The sequence below is a fragment of the Anomaloglossus baeobatrachus genome, chromosome 6 (assembly GCF_048569485.1).
Source record: "Anomaloglossus baeobatrachus isolate aAnoBae1 chromosome 6, aAnoBae1.hap1, whole genome shotgun sequence".
In the NCBI taxonomy this organism is placed as follows: Eukaryota; Metazoa; Chordata; class Amphibia; order Anura; family Aromobatidae; genus Anomaloglossus; species Anomaloglossus baeobatrachus.
This window is the reverse complement of record NC_134358.1, coordinates 521,112,305-521,136,314: the sequence shown is the minus strand read 5'-3', so window position 1 is coordinate 521,136,314 and position 24,010 is coordinate 521,112,305. Positions and strand designations below refer to the sequence as shown.

At 48.5% G+C, this 24,010-nt stretch overlaps 1 protein-coding gene across 12 annotated transcripts in view; it reads right to left on the bottom strand.

The window, feature by feature from the left end:
• The window catches only part of ARHGAP12 (Rho GTPase activating protein 12), a 130,107-nt gene extending 107,583 nt beyond the window's left edge, over positions 1 to 22,524 (bottom strand). For 6 of the 12 annotated variants that reach the window (XM_075315490.1, XM_075315494.1, XM_075315491.1 and 3 more), the window contains exons 1-2: positions 22,359 to 22,524; positions 9,223 to 9,926 (exon numbers count right to left, since the gene is read on the bottom strand). In XM_075315490.1, the coding sequence (XP_075171605.1) occupies positions 9,223 to 9,861 (639 nt within the window). In that variant the 5' untranslated portion in view covers positions 9,862 to 9,926; positions 22,359 to 22,524. Of the gene's footprint in view, positions 1 to 9,222; positions 9,927 to 22,358 lie in introns of those variants that run through there. The other 6 variants (XM_075315496.1, XM_075315495.1, XM_075315498.1 and 3 more) reach the window with 2 other exon arrangements.
• Positions 22,525 to 24,010: the final 1,486 nt, after the last annotated feature.

The following is a 24,010-nucleotide window of genomic DNA, read 5'->3' as shown; positions in this document are numbered from 1 at the left end:
TGCAGTCATTCCCCAGCAAAACCTATGTGCTGTGCGCACACTGCGTTTTGGTTTTTTTTATCCCTGCAGATTTACCTGCGGAATTTCCACTGCGGAATTAATGGGCATGTCACTTCTTTTCCACAGGTACCTGCTCTTTTTGCCATAGATAATGGTAAAACTCCACAGGGACCCACCTGCAGAAAAAACGCTGCAAATCCGCGGCAAAACCGCATGCAAATTTCATTGCGTTTTTTTTACCACAGGTGCGGGATTCTTTCAGAGGGTCTGGATTTTCCTTGAGAAAAGGTCACTTTCTAGTGCGCACATGGCCTTAGGAGTTTTGGAGGAGACTTTCCGCTCCAAAAAAAAAAAATCTGTTTGCACATAGCCTAAAAAGGATCTCCCTTAAAAGGGAATCTGTCACCAAGTTTTTGCTCCCCCATCTGAGAGCAGCATAATGTAGAGACCCTGATTCAAGCAATGTGTCACTTACTGAGCTGTTTGCTGTCATAATGTGTTCTCTGCTGCAGATCTAGCAGTTATACAGAGCTCATGAATATGCTGGACTACCTGCAGCACGCCAAGTAGTCCTGTAATGATGATCTCCTGCTAATTAATCAGTGATTTTATCAAAACTACACTAAGCAGCCCAGTAAGTGACACATTGCTGGAATCAGGGTCTCTTCCCCCTACATTATTCTGCTCTCATATTAGGTGGCAAAAACCTGGTGATAGATTCCTTTTAACTCTGTTAATATGAAAAGTTCTGTCCTATCCACGGATATGAACAGACACTGTGTAACACTTAATTTCTCCTGTGGTGGTCCTGCAGGGTAATTATACACTTACAGCCATGATGCTTCATACATTACAGCTGATCCTTGGGGTCCACACATCTGCTAGATGTTTATTAAAGGGATTTTCTCATCTTAAAGGGGGTTTTGCAAGCTTAAGAGATATTCTGCTGTCACTATGTGACTGCAGATTGCTGGATCATGACAGCAGATTGCTGGATCATGACAGCATGCAATGTGCGCACTGTCAGGAGTCCTCTTTATTTCCAGCGTGAATGGCTGGTTACAGAATTGCTAGTATACAAATTTGCATACTAGTGGTTATGTGCTGATCAGCTTCTCATGGTCCTGACAGTGTGTATATTGCACGCCGTAGAGATTCAGAAATTTGAGGTCACAGAGCGACTGCAGAAATATATTTTGAGCCTGGAAAACCTCAAGTGGTAGGATATAGGCAAGGTATTATATAATGTGGACCTGCAGAAACCCAATTAATACATAGGACTGATGTGCGGAGGAAGTTCAGGACGGCCCTTCAGGCATATTTCTAGGCTGGCTACCAGACTAAGTTATAATAAGCAAGTGTGCCAAGGCCCATGGTGGGTCTAGTGGCCAAAAAATAACGCACCCCTTATGAAGGGAAACAATGTCCAACTCCAATCACCGCATGTGTCCGGCAATCTTGTAACCTGGAGGAGCAGCAGCTACAGCCTGCATTGATCATGGCTCCGTCATGTGTGGTCAGTTTACAAAGCGCCGCGGTCTCTCACTTTCTGACATGGTGTCAAGCCTTTACAAGCTTTCCTGTGAATGTCAGGCTTCATATTGTCTCTTTACAGATGTGGGATGATCTGAAAGCATCAGACTGAAGGATAATAATGTCCCTTTAGGGAGTGCCGCTATACACCTTCAAGAGCAAACAAGGTGGTTTCTGAAGAGATCAACGTCAATAATTAAACCAGTCACCGATACAAGCGTGATTGAGGCCGCCGTCCCTTCTGTAGCGCTCACTAAAGTCAACATCTCCGGACAGCCCCGAATTACCTGCCGCTCCTCTACAGACCGCCAATAGCAGAATCCCGAGGTCCATAATGGACCGGTCTTAGCCTCCATATGGTCTTATTTTTGGCTTTTATGATACAATAGCAGCAAAAATATCTGTGCCGCTATACAGCAGAAGTGTAAAATTAAGAGCGGCTGCTGCCTGGAGCGGGTCTGAGTCCACCCTACACAATCATGTAGTGAGGCCGCTCGGCACGATCACAAAGAGTTTTTAGTAAGTACAGTGGAACCTCTGTGTACGAGTAACTTGCTGTGCGAGTATTTCGCTATACGAGCAAAGCTTGCTGCAAATTTGTAACTCAGTTCACGAGCAAGCTTTGCTGTATGAGCAAATACTCACCGCACACACTTCCGGTTCCGTACTTTCACCGCGCTCTAACCCGCTCTTGCAGTCCACACAGCAACACACAACCACACACACACACACAAACCACACACACACACACACAAACCACACACACACACACAAACCACACACACACACACACACACACACAAACCACACACACAACCACACACAAACCACACACACAACCACACACACAACCACACACACAACCACACACACAACCACACACACAACCACACACACAACCACACACACAACCACACACACACACAAACCACACACACACACAAACCACACACACACACACACACACACACACAAACCACACACACACACACAAACCACACACACACACAAACCACACACACACACAAACCACACACACACACAAACCACACACACACACAAACCACACACACAACCACACACACAACCACACACACAACCACACACACAACCACACACACAACCACACACACAACCACACACACATTATGCTCACCTTACCTTTCGTTCCATTGCTGGCCTCATGGTTCTTGTAGTTCGCCGGTACAGGATGTGTATCGGGTAACCATCGCGATTGATGCCGGAACTTCCGCTACCAGCCGTTACTCAAAGGCAGAGCGCTGACCAATCAGAGGCAAGCGGCTCCTGCCTTTGACAGCAGCGTTCTGGCAGTGGAAGTTCCTCCATCGTCGCCATGGTTACCGGATACACATCCTGTAGCGCCGAACTACAAGAACCATGAGGCCAGCGATGGAACGAAAGGTAAGGTGAGCATAATGTGTGTGTCTGTGCGTGTTTGTGTGTGTTTGTCTGTGTGTGGAATGGCACAATAGGGGACCAGGATGGGACATTGAACAAGTTGTGGAACGAATTGTCTGAGTTTGCATTATTTCCTATGGGAAATCTTGCTTTGCTAGAAGGGTAACTTGGTTTACAAGCGCAGTCCCAGAATGGATTATGCTCGTAAGCCAAGGTTCCACTGTATTTACTTTAAAAAAAACAAAAAAAAAACACTGATGCAAAAACACATGTGAAACAGCAAAAAAACCCAAAAAACTCATACATGATTCTTGCATTCTTGTGCATCTTCTGTGTCAAGTTGCTTACTTGACACAGTCACAGCCGAAACTGTTGGTACTCTCGAAATTATCCCAGAAAATGATTGCAATTACACATATTTTGTTAGCCATATTTATTTCCTTTGGGTGTATTGGAACAACACACACACAAAAGAGCAAATTGGACATAATTTCTCACAAAACCCCAAAAATTGGTCACGCAAAATTGTTGACACTTTTCCAAAATTGTGGGTAAACTACTTTGTTTCAAGCATGTGATGCTCGTTCAAACTCACCTGTGGCAAGAAACAGGTGTGGGCAATAAGAAAATCACGCCTGAAACCAGGTAAAAAGGGGAGAAGTTTACTTAATCTTTGCATTGTGGGTGCCACATGAAGGCTAGAATCATATATACAAAAGGATTGGCTGGTCAGATCAAAGCCATTAGGTTTGGCCAACATTTATCTGATGTGTATGGCCACCTTTAGGGCTCTGTGGGAGGCCGCTCCATTCCAGAACCCCTTACAGCAGAACTTCATTTACTCTAGGATGGAGTTGCAAAAAAAAACCTGAACACTTTCAAAGTGGAAGAAAGGCTTTTAGGTTAAATAAATCAACAAAAATTAGAAAAAATCCACCAAGCGCTGCAGCCAAGCTCCTGACTGACAGCCAAGCTCCTGACTGACAGCCAAGCTCCTGACTGACAGCCAAGCTCCTGACTGACAGCCAAGCTCCTGACTGACAGCCAAGCTCCTGACTGACAGCCATGCAGGAATAAGAAGATGTTATTCTCTTATTTCTGGCTGACATAATTACACCACTTTACAAAACTGAATGCCTGACCAAAAAAGCATAAAACATTTACACAATATAAAATGGTTTTAACGTTCTATCCAGAAACAGTCTCATTTCCATTTACATCATTAATCATTTATCTGAACTTCTGCAAAGTGCAGCCCCGCGCTGGAGGACGGTGTCAGCGCTGGAGGACGGGGCCGGCGCTGGAGGACGGGGCCGGCGCTGGAGGACGGGGCCGGCGCTGGAGGACGGGGCCGGCGCTGGAGGACGGGGTCGGCGCTGGAGGACGGGGTCGGCGCTGGAGGACGGGGTCGGCGCTGGAGGACGGTGTCGGCGCTGGAGGACGGTGTCGGCGCTGTTGGACGGGGTCGGCGCTGGAGGACGGTGTCAGCTGGCCGCGGGCTTCAGGCTTTAGATGGCAGATAACACCCATTTGATGGGATCAGCCAGCAATCTAATGTCTTTGGGGCGGCCAGATGCTCCTCTTGGCACTTCATAAGGAAAAAAAAAAAAACATTGTTTTTCCCTAAAGGCCCCGTCCACCTTTACAGACATTTCATCAAATGAGAAAAATAAGCAAGTCTGCAACAGGTTGTAACAAAAAATCTACTGCATTTGTTTACGGCGCCAATATAAACTGGTCTATAATATTAAGCCCTATTCAATTATTATAAATTATTCACGAGGCATGCAGTATATTCCCTTACAAGGCAAACTGGAGTCTGCCAGCACTAAATGACTGTTCAAACCAAGCACTGGCACTCGGTGCATCCTTGGTATGGTCGATTTTTCAATCTACTTGTTTTCCCATCTTTCTGTTTCTTTCGAGCTGTCAATCAAGGAATAGAAGGGTGAAGATAAGAGGGAAAATATGTAGGTGAGAAGTCGCACTGAGCTTCTCCGCAATGGCAAGGGTTTACCAGGCATCAGTGCTTGGTTTGTACAGTCTTTCTTTTTTTTGCTATCAGACTGTCATGGGTGTGTCACAGGTGACAGACAGTCATGTGGTTTCTGGCCATAGAAGGTCACAGTGTTTGGCTGCGCAAAATGCTCCCTGACTTTCCATAGTTCCTGCTGTCAGTATTCATTGGTATAGGTAGCTTCCCTGCTGGATTCATCACTCTCCCTTTAGGACCCGGCAGGAGCTCACCTTCCACCCAGTTGATGATCATCAGCATTATATACCACTTCCTTGATTAGGAATGTTGCTGGTGATATTTCCAGTCCATTCAAGCCCTGGTTGCAAGCAGGTGGCTTGTACTCCTCTGTGGTATCATTGCTGAAAACTCTGCTGAACGTCTACCTAAGCCATCTAATAATAAGTAGCTCATGCTTTTCCCCGTGTGTTCTCCTTGTGTCTTCTATAGTGTTTAGTGGGGATGACGAAGAGCTCATCTCACCCATTCCCTATTTAGGGTCCAGCACCAGGGATACCTAAAGTCAGGTATGCGGCTCGGCGCATAGGTGCGGAACCTATCTAGGGGGGTGAGGGACCCCAGGGACCAGCAGTAGGTTTGGTCAGGGGTCACCATCTTCCCTCTCCCTAGACACAGGGGTCCCCCTTAATTTCCCTTTCACTTGGTACCTCCCCGTACCTAGCGTGACACAGACTCCCTTTTAACAGGGCACAGGCTTAATATTCCAGTTCACAAAATCACCTATTTGCCAGGAGAAGATAATATTATACGAAGCCAAATATTTAGCGTGTTTCTGCATGTCCGTACATTGTTGCGCGTCTTTGTACCTATATGTTTAATGATACCACTGTGTTGGGCTGGAGGGCATTTTGACTCCTTGCCTCAATTTTTCATCGAAATGGGTACACGACCTTATTTAACAAGCACAAATCATAAAATATATGTTTTTTTTCCTACATGATAAAGAAACAGCGGGCCAAAATCCCTAAAGAGGCCGGTTGCTCCTAGCGACAAATGGCGCAGCAGTATCACAATGCCGTGAGTCAGAGCCGAGGATATTAATTCGCTTGTATCTAGGACACAAAAGCAGCACAAGCAAAACTGGATGATAAAACTACACCGTGCAACAGTACAGAATGCAAAACTACATCAGTAATGATTTACAGCACGCGAATATATGAAAATACTGCTATAAGAAGGAATAATACACAGATAAAGCATAGGGTGCAGTCATAATCATCGATGTACCGTCAACACTTTGGTCGAAGGGACACTTCAATGTTTAGGACACTACAATGACCACTGAACAAATCGCACAAATAGCATCCTCTCAAGAAAAGAAAAAAAAAAAAAAAAAGGGGGGCAATATCCTCATAGCAATCTGTGGCTACGAGAAGTGGTTAGGTAAGAAGAGGCTGCTCACACTGCTGTCCACCAAGTGTATCTGATCAAATACTGAAGACACAAGAGGTGCTGATGTAAAAAGATGATCTTGACACTGCTGTTTACCCTGCCTATCTAATCTATTACTGGAAATATCAGTGGTGTTGCGGTAAAAAGATGCTGCTCACACTGCTGTCCACCATGTCTATCAGATCTAATGCTGGAGATACAAGGAATACTGATGTAAGGAGAAGCTGCTCAAAATACTGTCCACCAGGATCTAATCCAATACTGGAGCTACCAGTGGTAGTGAAGGAAGAAGAGGCTGCTCACACTGCTGTCCACCCAGTGTATCTGACCTAATACTGGAGATATAAGGAGTGCTGAGGTAAGAAGATGCTTTCTGACACTGCGGTTTACCCTGCCTATCAAATCTAATGCTGAAGATAACAAGAGTGCTGAGATAAGAAGATGCTGCTCATGTTGCTGTCCACCCAATGTATCTAATACTGGAGATACAAGGAGTTCTGAGGTAAGAAGATCCTCCAACACTGCTGTTTCCCCTCCTATCTAATCGAATACTGTAGACACCAGTGGTATTGTGGTACAAAGATGCTGCTCACACTGATGTCCACCGAGTCTATAACATTTAATGCTGGAGATATAAGGAATGCTGATCAGACTGCTGTACACCATGTCTATCTATCTAATCCAATATCGGATACCAGCAGTGCTGAAGTAAGGAGAGGCTAATGACACTGCTGTCTGCCCTGTCTATCTGATCGAACACTTGAAATACAAACACTAGTGAGGAAAGAAGAGGTTACTCACACTGATGTCCACCCTATCAGATTTAATGCTGTAGAGGCAAGAAATTTTGAGATAAGGAAAGGCTGCTCATACTGCTGCCCACCCTTACTACCTATTTTAATACTGGAGATAGCAGATGTAGTGAGGTAAGAAGAGGCTACTCACATTGCTGTTCACCCTATCTAATCTACTACTGGAGATACCAGCGGTAGTAAGGTAAGAAGAGGCTGCTCACACTGCTGTCCACCTTGTCTATCTAATACTGGAGATACCAGTGGTGATGCAGTAAAAAGATACTGCACACAATGATGTCCACCCTGTCAATCAAGTCTGTCAGAGTTAATGCTGGAGATACGAGGAGTGCTCAAATATGAAGAAGCTGCTCACCCTGCTGTTCACCCTGTCTTTTTGACTGCCATTAACAATTTAGGACAGGTTTCTGTTAGTCTATTAAGATGGGGCCCATTTACATGTACTACAGTGATTACCTCTAGCTTTTTTCTATATTTTAAATTAAGTTGCAAAAAAGCATAAAAAAAAAACTGGCACAAAGTAGCTTTCAAAACTAGAGTTGAGCAAGCACCTAACTATTCGCAATCGCTATACTCATAACGAGTACTGTCTAATAGTCGCGTATTCATTCCGAATAGCGTGTGCAATGCAAGTCAATGGGGAAAACTTGTAATGTAACGAGAAACCCGAATTCCGCATTATTTGCTACTTGCATGAATAGTACGGCATTTGGGTTACTCGTTACTTTGTGAGTATTCCCCATTGACTTGCATTGCACACGCTATTCGGAATGAATACGCGAGTATTAGACAGTACTCGTTATGAGTATAGCGAGTGCGAATAGTTAGCAACTCGCTCAACTCTAGTCCAAACCAAAAGTAGCAAAACCGACTATTACATGCCGTTAATGGATTCAACACAACTGAATGGCAAAATCCGATCATATAGCCGCACACTATCCACCTTTATAGGATATTTTCTTGTTTTATGAATTGTCCAGGTTCTCCCATCTTGGTACATCATTAGAATATGCCTGAATTTATAGTAAATCCACAATGCTATAATTTTCAGTTCAACTACAACACCCTTAGGGTACCGTCTCACTAAACGACGTACCAGCGATTCCGACCACGATTCGACCTGGTCAGGATCGCTGGTGAGCTGTCAATCAGGCAGATCTCACCAGCGACCAGCCACCATCGATTGGTGTAACGATGCTGCACTTGGTAACCAGGATAAATATCGGGTAACTAAGCAAAGCGCTTTGCTTGGTTACCCGATATTTACCCTGGTTACCAGTGTACATCGCTTAGCGCTGGCTCCCTGCACACGTAGCCAGGGTACACATCGGGTTACTAAGCAAAGGGTTTTGCTTAGTTACCCAATATTTACCCTTGCTACGTGTGCAGGGAGCCAGCGCTAAGCGGTGTACGCTGGTACCCAGGGTAAATATCAGTTAACCAAGCAAAGCGCTTTGCTTAGTTACCAAATATTAACCCTGGCTACGTGTGCAGGGAGCCAGCGCTAAGCGGTGTACACTGGTAACCGGTAACCAGGCTAAATATCGGGTAACCAAGCAAAGCGCTTTGCTTAGTTACCTGATATTTACCCTGGTTACCAGCATACGCTGCTTACACAGAGTCGGTGCTCGTTGGTCTCCCGCCGCCAAACAGGCCGATGTGTGCTGCACAGCGGGAGACCAACGAGCAAAAAATGAACCAGAACAGTGTGTAATGATCAGCGATTTCACAGCACGGGCCAGGTTGCTGCTTAGTGTCACACAACACAGCGAGATCGCTGATGGCGTCACTGGTACGTCACAAAATCTGTGACTAAGCAGCGATCTCGCTATGTGAGAAGTACCCCTAACACAAGTGTCTATCCGAATGCAGGTGTATCTTTTCCATCATTACCTGAACTAATCCAAATTGCAAAAGTAACTGTACGAACAAAAGATACAATAAAGTCAATTCCTCATAATATGATTCAATGTAACATAAAAATCTGGAACCGTCTCCAGCAATGGTGAAGTGGTCGCATGGGCAGGTTACCTGTAGCTGCTCGGTAGAGCTGCTGCTCAGTTCATCTCCAGATTCAGAATCCGCCAGAAGTTTCTCGGAGTTCTCCCCGGCAGAATCCGAGTGGTCATTAGAGAAGCTAGTCTTTTCGATTTCCATAAGTTCCGGGCCAGGAAAGTGCATGGCGGATGGGCTCCTGCTCGTGGCCTTTGGTGAATGCAAATCTGGGCACAGCTTACCATTGTTATGTACCAGATCTAGAGTAAGTCCTCTTGTCTGTCCAGGGCTACTACTGAGCCCAAAGTTCTGATTGGCATCTCGAATACTTGAGGTTTTCCCAAAACTTGAAAGCTCTGGAGATTTATTAACGTTCTCTGTCGACCTCTGCAGCCCCTGCATGAGTTTCAGAGGACTATTGGGCATGACGCCCGGTTTAATGGGCGGCATCAATGCCTTTCTGCCCACCTCCCTTACATACTGAGCGGGAACATACAGAGGTTTAGCGTTTTCGTCCTTCTTCACCTGCCACCAGTCTTCATTCGACTTTTTAATCAATATGTACCTCTCCCCTTGCTTAATGATGATCTTCTTGTTCTTATATTCATATTCGTAGTCGTAGTCTACCTCAATGAACACCGGTCCGGGTGCGGGCCTGCCGCTTTTGTCAGCCATTTTCAAGGATGTTGATCACCTCTTTAGAAGAACGGTGAGCATTATGACAGCTTGGGATGAAAACTCTACAGACAAAAGATAAAAAAATGGAAATATAAAATTATGCAAATTATTACATCTTATAATTTATCTTGCAAATGCAGTAAAAATCAAGCTTTCCGCATCAGGACAACCCCTCTGTGTGCAACATTTATTTTCCAGTGCAAAATGTCAATTTCATACGTAATAATGCAACTGTAGATTCACTCCCGCTATTTATAGAAGAATATAGGGGCAAAAAAACGAGTTCTGCAGCATATTTTAAAGCGGTGGGCATGAGTTTTCAAGAGATCACATCTAAAGTAGATTGACCTGGAAAATGCAGCAGTTTGTTTCCACAATTCAGTGTATTTTGCTGTGTGGGAACAAACCCTTAAAAGGGAGCATTGCACGACCAGCACTGCATCGTGACGTGCCATGATATGTGGGCTCCTCCTATGCCTTCCTGCCAGGACGCGCCGGCTCCCCTCGCGCCTTCCTGCCAGGACACGGCGGGCTCCCCTCGCGCCTTCCTGCCAGGACGCGCCGGCTCCCCTCACGCCTTCCTGCCAGGACACGGCGGGCTCCCCTCGCGCCTTCCTGCCAGGACATGGCGGGCTCCCCTCGCGCCTTCCTGCCAGGACGCGCCGGCTCCCCTCGCGCCTTCCTGCCAGGACACGGCGGGCTCCCCTCGCGCCTTCCTGCCAGGACGCGCCGGCTCCCCTCACGCCTTCCTGCCAGGACACGGCGGGCTCCCCTCGCGCCTTCCTGCCAGGACACGGCGGGCTCCCCTCGCGCCTTCCTGCCAGGACACGGCGGGCTCCCCTCGCGCCTTCCTGCCAGGACACGGCGGGCTCCCCTTGCGCCTTCCTGCCAGGACACGGCGGGCTCCCCTCGCGCCTTCCTGCCAGGACACGGCGGGCTCCCCTCGCGCCTTCCTGCCAGGACACGGCGGGCTCCCCTCGCGCCTTCCTGCCAGGACACGGCGGGCTCCCCTCGCGCCTTCCTGCCAGGACACGGCGGGCTCCCCTCGCGCCTTCCTGCCAGGACACGGCGGGCTCCCCTCGCGCCTTCCTGCCAGGAGAGGCGGGCTCCCCTCGCGCCTTCCTGCCAGGACATGGCGGGCTCCCCTCGCGCCTTCCTGCCAGGAGAGGCGGGCTCCCCTCGCGCCTTCCTGCCAGGAGAGGCAAGCTCCCCTCGCGCCTTCCTGCCAGGAGAGGCGGGCTCCCCCCATGCCTATCTTCCTTCCTAATTGACAGGTGTGTGTCTTACTGTACAGAGGGAGAAACCTCACAAAGTGCATGGGGGTAGGAAAGACTTATTATCATATAACTTATATAAAACACATTGCTGCAGTGAAGGATGCAGTCTGCACCAAATTGTAGAACATTTTTTTGCAGAAATGTTCTTCCTTTCCATAACAGAGTCAGCGCATTTCTCACTGCACTGTGCAGATTTGTACATTTAGTGATATATAGAGAACCCATAAATGCAGCAAAGATATAAAAAACGTCCCAGTAATGAATCAATGTTCATAAGAGCTTACACTCTACAGAGGGTGAAAAAGTGATTTCCTAGCTTCCATACTGGTATGAATAAGCGTTCTCTGGAAATACACTTCAAACAGTGAAATTGCGCCCACACAGCAGTACTGCCACAGTTTCTGCCCACACAGCAACTAGGGAGGTACACGATTGTGATTACATAGCAGAACATCACTACAGAGCAGCACCCAGAATATATCCCTACAGACTGCAACCAGGCCTTCCTCACCGATAGCACACAGCCCCAGCAGGGCCCAGGGGGGGCTGCTCGTTCGGCGGCACCCAGGGGGGGCTGCTCGTTCGGCGGCGCCCAGCAGGGGGGCCCGCTCGTTCGGCGGCACCCAGGGGGGGCTGCTCGTTCTGCGGCACCCAAGGGGGGCCCGCTCGTTCTGCGGCCCCCAAGGGGGGGGGCCCGCTCGTTCGACGGCCCCCAAGGGGGGGGGGGGGGGCGCTCGTTCGGCGGCCCCCAAGGGGGGGGGGGGGGGGGGCGCTCGTTCGGCGGCCCCCAAGGGGGGGGCGCTCGTTCGGCGGCCCCCAAGGGGGGGGGGGCCCGCTCGTTCGGCAGTAGTTTCACATGGCTGACAGGCCACCAATGTAATTTATGTACACAAATGCCCAACAGGTAACGTGTGGTGCCATCGTAGGAAATAGAGCCAACACTAACAAAATGCACAAAGAAACCCCAAAATGTATAAAAGTAATTCTAGAATTTGAAGGGATATCAAACATATCTCAGAAAACTCTCTCACTACACACAGCCCTGTCCGGTGGCTAAACCCGCACCCTTCAGCAATCTGCAGCCTAACATGCAAGAACTCAGAAGACGCTCAACTCCATGTTCCCTACAGGATTTCTACAAGGTTTTTTATTTCAAGACGCAAAAAAAAAGTAGCCAGGGAAAGTTATCTCCGATTTACTTTAATCATAATTTCTAGGTTTGATTTATTCCTTTAAAAATAGGGCAAACTAGACGGCTCGGGGCTCTAAGGAAACCCAACTGGGAGCCACTGACACAGTTTCATAATAATCAGCTCGCTGCAGACCGGAGGGGTAAGAGGAGGAAAGATGTTGGTAGCCACACATGGGAGAAAATGATAGGAGTGATGATTACAGGAAAAAAATAAATAAATATTGTTTAAAGGAAACCAATATGGAATATACAACTGCGGCCGTCCATGATAAATGGGATAAAAGACTTATTCACCAAGATGTTAAAAAAAAAAAACAAAAGACACAAAACTAAGTATAAACATAGACCCTGTACAATAACAGGACCAAAATACAAAGCAAAATATGGGGCAGGGAGCAAAGAAAAAAAAAAGGATTGGCAGCCGATGACAATCACAGCCACTTTGAAGTCCGCTATCCGGCTCCTTTTAGGAGTCGTGTTACTAGGACCTGTTATGGCTCATGGATGTTATAGGTAGGGTCATCTCTCCATTTCAGCATAGAGGAGTTTTGTCAGGCTTGGGCCTTTCTATATATTACATGGGCAGACATTCATTTAAATTACCTCTCAGTAAGCAGTTCCAAGGGTATGTTGAGCAGTATCAGTCTCCTTCCCCCTCTGGCAGCTGACAGAATAGTTCCGATTTACATTGCCAGGTAAAAGAGTCTTCTAAGCTATACAATAATGTTATTGCTGAGGATCTGCTCCTTCACTGACAAACCATTACTACTGGCTGCTGTGACTGAGCACGTGTGACCTCTGCACTCAGCCCAATCCATGGACTTACACACCACTATACTCTCTGGACACCAGGTGGCGCCAGACTTTTCACCGGAATCGGATTCCTGTATAAAATGGGAGTTGTGAGAACAAGCCGCCTGCTCCGCCGGATTCCTCTGCTTCAGCTGCTTTTTAAAAAGTGTAAGTGCGATGTGGTTGACATCTGAGATTTCTCAGACTTGAGAGGCTGTAAACCAAAGTGTGAATAGACAGATTCTGGACTCCACCGAGAAGAAACCCAAGTCTGACCACATAGGTCACGAGAAATGTCACGGAGACAATGAATTGGTTTCTGCTGCTGGCAGAAGTGTGTGAAGGCCGGCAAGACTCCTACGGCCCCATAAGAAGAAATGGAGGTGCTGGCCTGAGCTGTGATTTCTTCTATGCTGCAAACAGAGACATTTTCCCTCTGTAGCAAAACGTGCTGGAGCACTGAAGCCCAATCCCGCAATCCGACTAGATCCAGAGCAGCACTTACAAGCTCTACAGCAAATAGCTTGCAAGTGCACACTCCTGGTTAAAGGGACTGTCGGCACAAACCAAGTGCAGGCACACTGTATATCATGGCATGGCCAAACAATGACCTTCACCGTCCACCTGCTCGTTTTCCATCTCCGCTTTGCGCTGCTTCTACGATGCCAGAGCTTTCAAAGAAGAGGGGGTGCAGATAGGTGGAAAATAAGCAGGTGGGAAGGCGCACTTAAATGATTAGCCCAACCATAATGCACCGAGCGCTGGTATTTGGTTAGAACAGTCGTTCTATACTGACAGAGTCCCTTTAAGAAACTGGCCACCGCTGATAGACTGCAGCAGTGGACGGGTACTTAGGTAACAAATAATTTGTTTCCTCAGCTGGAACATTGCAAAATTGATTGTTTTTACCCCTTCAAAAAGCTAAATGTTTTTTATCTTTATGTATCATTAGAGAATTATTTAAAGAGAACCTGTCACCGGATGTTTATAAGACTCACCTAACGGTCGGTGCGGAGCAGACTAGTCGGATGGGTGTCTCCGTTCTCCAGGTCCGCGCCTCCTCTTTCGGCCATCTTTGTCCTCCTTCTGAAGCTAGTGTGGATGACGCGTTCTAGGTCATCTACACTAGCTGACATTGAGGTCTCGCGCAGGCGCACTACAATACTTTGATCGTCCCTACTTAGGGCAGATCAAAGTGCGCCTGCGCAGGACCGCAATGCCGGCGAGTGTGGATGACATAGAACGCGTCATCCACACTAGCTTCAGAAGAAGGAGGACAAAGATGGCCGAAAGAGGTGACGCAAACCCGGAGAACGGTCTGCTCTCCGGGTTTGCTCCGCACCGACCGTTAGGTGAGTAATATAAACATCTGGTGACAGGTTCCCTTTAAGAAATAAAATGAACGCAAAAAAAATGGCTCTGACAACCAGGACAATTGGCCAATGTTTAACTAGTAACAGAAAAGAACAAGAATGATTAACCATTAGTTACTGGGGCTTAGTAGTGACCAGATCACCAAATTTTTGGCCTGATGACAACATGCATGCATTATTAAAGAAATCGAGCAGTATAGTCTTAACTTTAGCGCCAAGAGTGAAGACGGTCACATATAAATCTACCGAACCTTCATCATATCCACTAGAGTTTGGGTACACAGGACACATCAAACTCCTCTTCCAGTGCCGGTTGCTCCGGAACTGATGTCTCCTCTGTACGGCTGTGACAGGACCGCTGCAGACTGTTATTGGCTGCAGCGGTTCCGTGACTTCTGAATGGAGCATGCACCGCTTCTAGAGCGCGCAGAGTGGCACTTGAAGGTGAAAATGTATTAGTTTATTATTCTAAAACTATCCATGTCTAAAAGGCAAAACAAAAATGAATAGGGGTAAATTGAACCTAGCGTAAGGCCACTTTTATATACCAATATTTTGGTTAATGTTCAAAAGAGATCTGGAAACAGAGCAGTACCACGTGCAGCATTTCAGGCCTCGAGGTGGTGGTGACCATGGCGGCTTCCCCATAAAAAGTCTGACGTGCCGCATCGGAGAATAAGAAGAACCAGAAATAGAAATACTATAAAAATTATGCGGTCACAGAAGCAAATAATTACTAAAAGGTGAAGCACGGCATTCATAGAGACGAGCCGCTTCCTCCATTGCTGAGAGCTGCTCCGTACCACAAACGGCAGCAGGTAGCAGGAAAAGGAAGCAATGCTGCGGTCACAAACCTCGAAGGATGCCCCGATTGTGAGCCGTCGTCTGCATCTGGAGCGCACAGATCATAGAAGATCCACGCGTCAGTCACACACCGGCTTGACATATGAGATGGCTGATAACAGCAAACAATAGACAAATGCACAGCAAATGTGCATATGTACAAGTTTACTATTTTTCATATTTTATAAGAAAAACAACATTCATCAGCAATTTCATAATCACTCTCTGTAAGATATGGATTTGGGCCCCAGCAGCCTGAATATCACAAATATGGGGTTCTGATTGGGGAGCGCACCATAAGCCGCTGACTAAAGGCCCCGTTACACGCAACGACGTATCTAACGATATATCACCGGGGTCACGGATTCCGTGACGCACAACCGGCATCGTTAGCGACGTCGTTGCGTGTGACACCAACTAGCGACTGTTAACGATGGAAAATACTCAGCAAATCGTAAATCGTTGACACGTCGTTTATTTTAAAAAAAATCATTGATTGTTGAGGACGCAGGTTGTTCGTCGTTCCTGCGGCAGCACACATCGCTACGTGTGACACCTCAGGAACGACGAACTACAGCTTACCTGCGGCCGCCGGCATTGCGGAAGGAAGGAGGTGGGCGGGATGTTACGGCCGCTCATCTCCGCCCCTCCGCTTCTATTGGGCGGCCGCTTAGTGACACCGCTGTGACGCCGCACAAACCGCCCCCTTAGAAAGGAGGCGGTACGCCGGCCACAGCGACGTCGCTAGGCAGGTAAGTCCGTGTGACGGCTCCGAACGATATTGTGCGCCACAGGCATCGATTTGCCCGTGACGCACGAACGACGGGGGCGGGTACGCTCGCAAGCGATATCGCTGCGTGTGACAGGGCCTGCCTTAACACCTCTGATGGTGGCAGATATTCTTTGAAAACAACAGATAAGACATGTTCAAATCCAATATGCCTACTCATTGCTTTCCCCAACACCTGCCAACAGGAGTTGGGACACCCCTATGCACATTAGGTGGGCACCAAGTCTTGCCAAAATGAGCGGGTTTGGACAAAGTCCATTTATACTATATGACCATCTTAAATTTTTTGAGGGAAGAAAAAAAAAAGCAAATGGGGTCTTGCTAGGAGCCCTCAGTACTTTCTTTAATCATTGCAGCTTGTCCTAAACTACCCTGCAGTGAAGCATAACACGGTTTTCATTGACATCAATACACAAACCATGCAATGCACGCACCTGCTGGACCCGCCAGGGCAAGAGATCTGCCGGGACTTAGGCCCCTTTCACACATCAGTTTTTTGCCATCAGTCACAATCCGTTTTCTCGACGGCTTGGTCGCAGATTGTGGCTAAACTGATGTAACGGATCCGACTAGCTGGGGGCCAAATAATAAATTGGAGCATGATCAGTTAAAAAAACGGAATCCGTCCCCGGTCGCAACAATTTTGCCCAGTTTACTTTTGGAGTTGTGTATAAATTATGTCGTGTGTGTGTGTGTGTGTGTGTGTGTGTGTATATGTGTGTGTGTATATGTGTGTGTGTATATGTGTGTGTGTGTGTGTGTGTGTGTGTGTGTGTGTGTGTGTGTGTGTGTGTGTGTGTGTGTGTGCATGTGTGCGTGTGTGCATGCGTGCGTGCGTGCGTGTTATTCCAATACATTACAAAATATGTGTAATTACAATAATTTTCTGGGAAAACTACTTCTTATTCTGGAATAATGTCAAGGGTGCCAACACTTTTGCCATGACTGTATATGCCCTCTTTCCCTGCAGTGGGTTATCGTCACCTTTTCTCCCATTGTGACGGACTCGTGCACTTGTGTCAGTTGATGACGGTGCCGCTCACCACCACATACCACAGGCTATGACAAGTCTGCCCACTAGGCCCCCACGCAAAATATCACATTACACTTATGATAAAGGCAAGAGCAACCGCGGCCACTGAAAAGCTTCTCCGTCCAAACTTCTTCACTCGTTCGATGCAAATTACAGATTCCTGCCGGCAGGATGAGGGGAAAGCGGTTTGACAATAAAAAGAAATGCACTCCCAAGCAACTGAAGCAAACACTAATGACTGCGCCTCCCTCTCACCACATGTTGCTGCGCACAGCTCCATGTGCCTGTGTATCTAGTGCCGTCCGCATAACATTCCACATTACAAAGCACCTCGGGTCAAGAATTCACTTGATTCATTTTTTTTTTTATTTTTGCAAACGTTGCCCCCGCTGTACCGGGATAATGACGATTGACAGTATGCAGCGGCACCGGCGGAGTTAACAGCATTAATGCCCTGTAAGCCCCTTTGACAAAATCAACCTTGGACTGGACTCACAAAGCGGCAAACATCCCTTTAGCGAGAAACGCACAAAATCCCTTCATCCTATTTATGATGTATTATATGTGTAATGCCGCGGGTCCGGTACAGCCACTTGGACGCCTTTACATTCACAGTTCTGCGCGGAGGCGAGATTGCTGCCTGCGCTGCTGCACCTTCAGCTCCACATATAATGTAGAGATTACCCGGTGCTGTCCAGAGCCGCTCACCTCCACATCAGAAGCGAGCGGTGCCGATGATGGAACTCTGCCCAGCTGCCGCGATGTGCATGTGATCAGCGGGTAACGAGGCCTGCGTCTCGACAGGTAAGTGAGGTCATAACATCAGCAGCACCGCACACTTCCGATAGGACTTGTCTGTGCCCCAATCTGTACTCTGTGAATGGGGCATCATGGTATGGGCGCACGGCGTCTTTCACGAGGAACCTGGGTCAGAAAAGCTCAAAACAACGAGCATATGTATGTCTACGTAAAAACGACTCGCTGGTCACATGTTCAGTCTTCTGAGAGTCTTAACCGTTTCGGGTTTCTAGAACGCAAAGCAATTAAAAGGAAGTGACCTGTCCACCCTGGCGTGTTCCGCTCAAAAGAGGTCCTGTACTTGAAAATACAAGTCAATAGGAAAGCTCAGAATACACCCGGACATCTTTTGGAGCGTTTGCCAACATCTTTGTTAAAAAAAAAAAAAAACACAGCGGTACTATTGACCCGTACGCCAGACCAGAGTCTTACTCATCTCTATCAGTAGCTAAAACAGAGGGTGAAAAATTTAGTAAACGACCAAAAAAAAAAAAACCCCACAGAAGACGTTTCAGGGGAGAAAAGAAAAACAAGAGAAAAAAGCTAGTTTCCTGAACTTGGCGGGTTCATGTTACGTCACCGCCGGAGTCTGCTCCAGCGACTTCTGCTCCGATCACCAGGCGATGTCGTGTTCCTGCCGTGGATGGTGCTGGTGATGGGAGAGGAGTCGATGCCAGCGGCACCGGTGGGTGCAGGCTCCGATCATCCACTGGGCTGGGTTAGCTTGGGATCTGCAGTACCGCTGGCTGACTGTGGGTGGCATGTGTCTTCCAGCTGGAGTTGCCAGCGTTCAGCTACAGCCAATGGGAAGACACCACACCCTTCTTATTCCCCCTCCTGTCACATGACCACTGCCAGAGATAGTTCTGATTTCCTGGCTCCTGGTCCGCCCTATTCTGTTTTGTGATTCCTGTGTGCTGACTTCTGCGTGTTTTCTGACTACCCTCCTGCCTACTGTTTTTGTACCTCGCTGCCCGGATCCGGATTTGACCTCTGCTACGTTTTCTGATTACCTCCTTGTCTGCCGATTCTGTCCCTGTTCTGCTATTCCTGGTTTGACCCTGCCTGACGACTACTCTCATCAGACTGCAGCCTTCCACAGGTAGTGATCTCCAGGGCCCTGTGTAATTCCAAATCCCTTTGTTAAAGGGTTTCAGGGTTCTGGGGGTCCTGCTTGGTGAGTGGCTCCCCTCTAGTCTGTCCATTACATCCCCCTGAGTCTGTTGATCCAGGCAGGCGTTACAGTTCGCCTGAGTTTAAAAGTAGTTGTGTGCACACAGCCTTAGGCCTCATTCACAAGACAGTGTATAAACACATACATGGAAAAACCGGTACCGGTGTCATCAATGTTTTGGATCGGTGTGTGATCCGTGTTTGCGTTTTGTACACTCAATGTTTTGGACTAGTGTACAGTCCTGTGTGTCCATTTTGTACGCTCAGTGTTTTGGACCATTGTACGGTTCGTGTGCCTGTTTTTTTACACTTAGTGTTTTGGATAAGTGTACGGTACACGTGTTCATTTTTACTGTGTGTTGAATCAGCGTACGGTCCGTGGGTTCGTTTTTTACACTGAGTGTTTTGGATCGGCATATGGTCCACATGCCCATTTTTACCATTAGTATTTTCGATCAGTGCAGGATTCGAGTGTCCGTTTCTACCATCATTGTTTTGGATCAGAGTACGGTCCAAGTGTTTGTTTTCACCATCAGTGTTTGGGATGGGGTTTCCGTTTTTACAATCAGTGTTTTGTATCAGTGTAGGATTCGAGTGTCCGTTTTTTTACCCTGTTTTGGATGAGCGTACATGTGTCCGTTTTTTACGCTCAGTGTTTTGGATCAGCGTACTATCTACATGTCCATTTTCACCATCAGTGTTTTCAATCAGTGTAGGGTTCGAGTGTCCGTTTTCACCATCAGTGTTTGGGATTGGTGTACGTCCGTGTGTCCGTTTTTACAATCAGTGTGTCATACACATGTGGAAGACCACCACGTTAGAGACACACAACTATGCCAATATGGCAATTGTGAAGAAGCCCTTAAAAATGTGCCCCAAAACAAGTCAGCTACTGATCTAGAAGAAGTCACTGCCAGATTTAACATACTGTTTAGGATCGCCGGGGGTCTGACCGACACAAGAGGGTCCCAAAGTTCTCTGTGTGAACAGAGATTTTGTATCTGTGACCATTGCTCTTTTCACAAAAGGAACTTGGTATGCTCAAATTATGGGATCTGCCGAGGAGGTTACACCAGTGATTATACATTTAGCACCTCTCCCATGGACGTATGTATTTAGTGGGAGAAGACCTGTAATATCATTCCAAAAAATAGGGGAGGAGGGAAAGTTGTTCTTCCAGGATAAGTCATTGTACCAGTGATCTGCAAAACTTAAGGAATGCAGCAAAGCATTACTAAGATACAAAAGCAAACGGCGAGGCCTGGAAGCCGCAGAAAGGTAAAGTCACAGCACACAGTAAGTGACAGCACTGCAGCGGTCGTATCACTCCATCACCGAGAGGATGCCGTAAGAATGTGAAGGAGAAAACTGAGCGAGAAATCTGCAGTCATAATTAGAAAAACACGCAGATGAAGCAGAGCTGACTGTGACGTAACTCAACCTGCTGCATTATTTCTCCGCTATCAGGAGGTACTTTATTAAGGCAGATGTAAAGGACGGGGCAGCCGGCACCTCTGCAATATGTGAACGGTCCATTGATTTCATAGTGCACCACTTAATGTTTTACTATCATTGCAGAGAGAATTTGCCCCCATCGGCCACTAGAGAGATCACCTACAACTGCGGGGTCTTCGTACGGCTTGCGGGGCGGTCGTGTGCAGCACAGCCAAATACAGAGCAGAATTCCACAGGGTTTCGCAGCAAAAGAACATGATTTATGTTATCTGCTTCTCCAAAAGCATGAAAAATTGGGGCTGGTTGCTGTACAGTTAACAATCACCCCACAAACGCTACAAAAAAACCCAGCCTAGGTTAGACTGGGTCCAACAATCCTATTAACGGGGCACTTCCATCTCAAAGCAGTGGATAACCTATGACCTAATGACTGATGGTGTCCGGCTTCTAGGAAGCTTCACAGTCCAGCGGCGCCAAGATCAGCCACTGTGCAGGGAAACTGCAGCATAGCAAGTGAAGATCCATGCCAGGCGGCCATGGCGCCCAATTCCTGCATTTGTCCCGTCATCCTCCGGATTAGTGATTGCCCCTGAGGTCAGTCCTCTGCTGATCTGAGCGATGGCACAACCTAGCATCACCTTATTAAATACCAATAGTCAATTAAGCTTTATAACCCACCAGAGACGTGGAAGGGTCTGACCTCTGGGACCCCAACTCTTACACAGAACAAGGGGCTCCAAATTTCAATTCTAAGCCGCCTGAAAAACAACAAATTGTTCCACTGCCTCCTGCTAATAAGACGATAGTGCGCCCGCTCTGCTATTCCTAGGACCACTGCTGAGTATGGGACCATCAGAAACTGGCGAATGAGCAAACAGGAAAAAATAACAATCAATCATGGTTTTCTGGCCACCAGGTGGCATCGTAATGCATAAGTGGTGTGTACAGGTAGGGCCTCACCGCTACCCATAAGGACATATTGGCCACTTGTATCAATGGGTCACTATAGCGGTTTTTTGAGACTTTAAAGTATAAGAAGGAAGATCTGACCAAAGTGATCCCCGCCAACGGAAAAGAAAGCAGCAGCGCAAGGAAACGGCACACCGCCCCGTCTACAGGAGCCTATGCCTGGCGTTCATTGGCGGCCATTGGCTGCAGGTGACAGCGCCATCCATAGTCACAAAGCTGAAATATGGCCCAGATACAAAAGGAGAAGAGGAAGGATGGCAATGGATGAGGCTGGTAGAGGGGTGACAGACGATATTCTGGTTGGGCGGCCAGGACACCAGCACAGCACTGGGGGGCAGTGGTGCCAATAGTGCCCGACGGGCATAGCGGTGCCCACCCCACTGAAGTGAATACAAGGCACTGCCTCCGCTCTCTGCACCATGCGGCGCTGTATGGTGGGCATATAGGAAGTACCCACACATGAGCTGTCATTGACCGGTCCCGGTGGTCACAGTACATGGCACCTACAGGTGACACAGGGACATGGCTGGGTGGAGGGAGGCTCTCATTCCTTCAGGTGAGAGGAGGAGGAGGAGGAGGAAGTGTCCGCTCAGCACAGGACACAGGAAGACAATGACAGCCACATACTCACTGTACAGAGAAGTTTGTTTTCAGATGCGACTTTCCCCTCTTTTTGACCCCCTTCTCCTCCCGTAACTTCTAGCAGCCCCCTCTTCTAACAATGGGTTAAGAGCCGCTTTTCCCTCTATCTCCCCGACCTTTCACCGTCCCTCTCCGCCACTCCTGCTCACGGACTTACCGCCTTCTCAGCGACCACCGCAGTGTGACCCACGCTTCCTAGACAACCTTCTGTGGACCACGGCAGTGCGGTCGGATCAGCAGCCGCAAGAGCGACCACTTTGAGGAAGTCAACACGCAGCAGTCTCCCGTGTGTTCTGCTGCGGCCCCGCCCCCTGAGTGCTGCCTCCACTGCTCCGCCCTCAGGCGTGACGTCACGCTGAGCCTTCTCTGCCTCTCCGCAACGCCTCTGCCAGGCTAAGCTCCGCCCACCGGAACTGCTCTGTGGAGACTGGAGAGTCATCGACAGAGGATAGCCGGCTGCGAGGCGCAGAGCGCGGGAGGAGCGGGGGACATGGGGAGCAGGGGGCGGCAGGTCAAGGGGGGGACGAGAGGAGCAGGGGGCGGCAGGTCAAGGGGGGGACGAGAGGAGCAGGGGGCGGCAGGTCAAGGGGGGGACGAGAGGAGCAGGGGCAGCAGGGCAACTGGAGGAGCTGGGGAGGGGGTGAGCAGGGCGACTGGGGACATGAGCAAGGGCGACGGGTGGGATTGGGATACGGGAGAAGTAAAGCGCAGGGTACTGGAGGTGAAGCATGGGTGACTGGAGCAGCGGGCGACGGGATGAGTGGGGGGAGAGAGGAATGTGAGACTGGAGGATTGGGGGGACAGAAGCAACTGGGAGAGCAGGGCATTGGAGGACTGGGGGAGCAAAGTGCGGGGGACGGAAGAGGGGGTGAGGGAGCAGGGCAAATGAGAGGAGCGGAGGACAGGAGCAGCTAGAAGGGAAAGCAGGGCAAGTTAGGGGACAGGAGGTGGGGGAGAGCGGCATGTTAAACTGGTGGATTGGGGGGACAAGAAACTGGGGGTAGGGCATAGGAGACTGCAGGATTGGGGGAACAGGAGGAGCAACGTGCGGGGGACGGAAGAGGGGTGAGGAGGAGCAGGGCACTAAGAGAAGCGGAGGACAGGAGCAACTTGGGGGGGAGCAGGGCAATGAGAGGAGTGGAGACCAGGAGCAACTAGAAGGCTGAGCAGGGCAATGAGAGGAGCAGCGGAGTACAGGAGCAACTGTGGGGGAGCAGGGCAATGAGAGGAGTGGAGAACAGGAACAAGTAAAGTGGGAACAGGGCAATGAGAGCAGCGGAGAACAGGAGCAACTAGAAGGCTGAGCAGGGCAATGAGAGGAGCGGAGAATAGGAGCAACTAGAAGGCTGAGCAGGGCAATGAGGAGCGGAGAACTGGAGCAATTAGAAGGGGGAGCAGGGCAATGAGAGGAGCGGAGGACAGGAGCAACTAGAAGGGGGAGCAGGGCAATGAGAGGAGCGGAGGACAGGAGCAACTAGAAGGGGGAGCAGGGCAATGAGAGGAGTGGGGGAGCGGGGCATGGTAGACTGGAGCTAGAGGGAGTGGGGCATATCCCATATAAACAGGTGTATATTATATTCCCTGTGTTTATTTGGGGAATAAATATGGACTGTGTGTAGAATACAGGGGAATGGACACATCCCATTTAAATAAGTGTATATTCCATGTGCTTGTTAGGTGGGGAATGGACATGGAATATATGTAGATTACAGTGTAATGAGCAAGACTACATTATGGGTCTCCAGTTGTGTCTTGCCTGTAGTGCCAGGTCTCTGGGAGCAAGAGCCTACATATGTCACTCATGCAGCT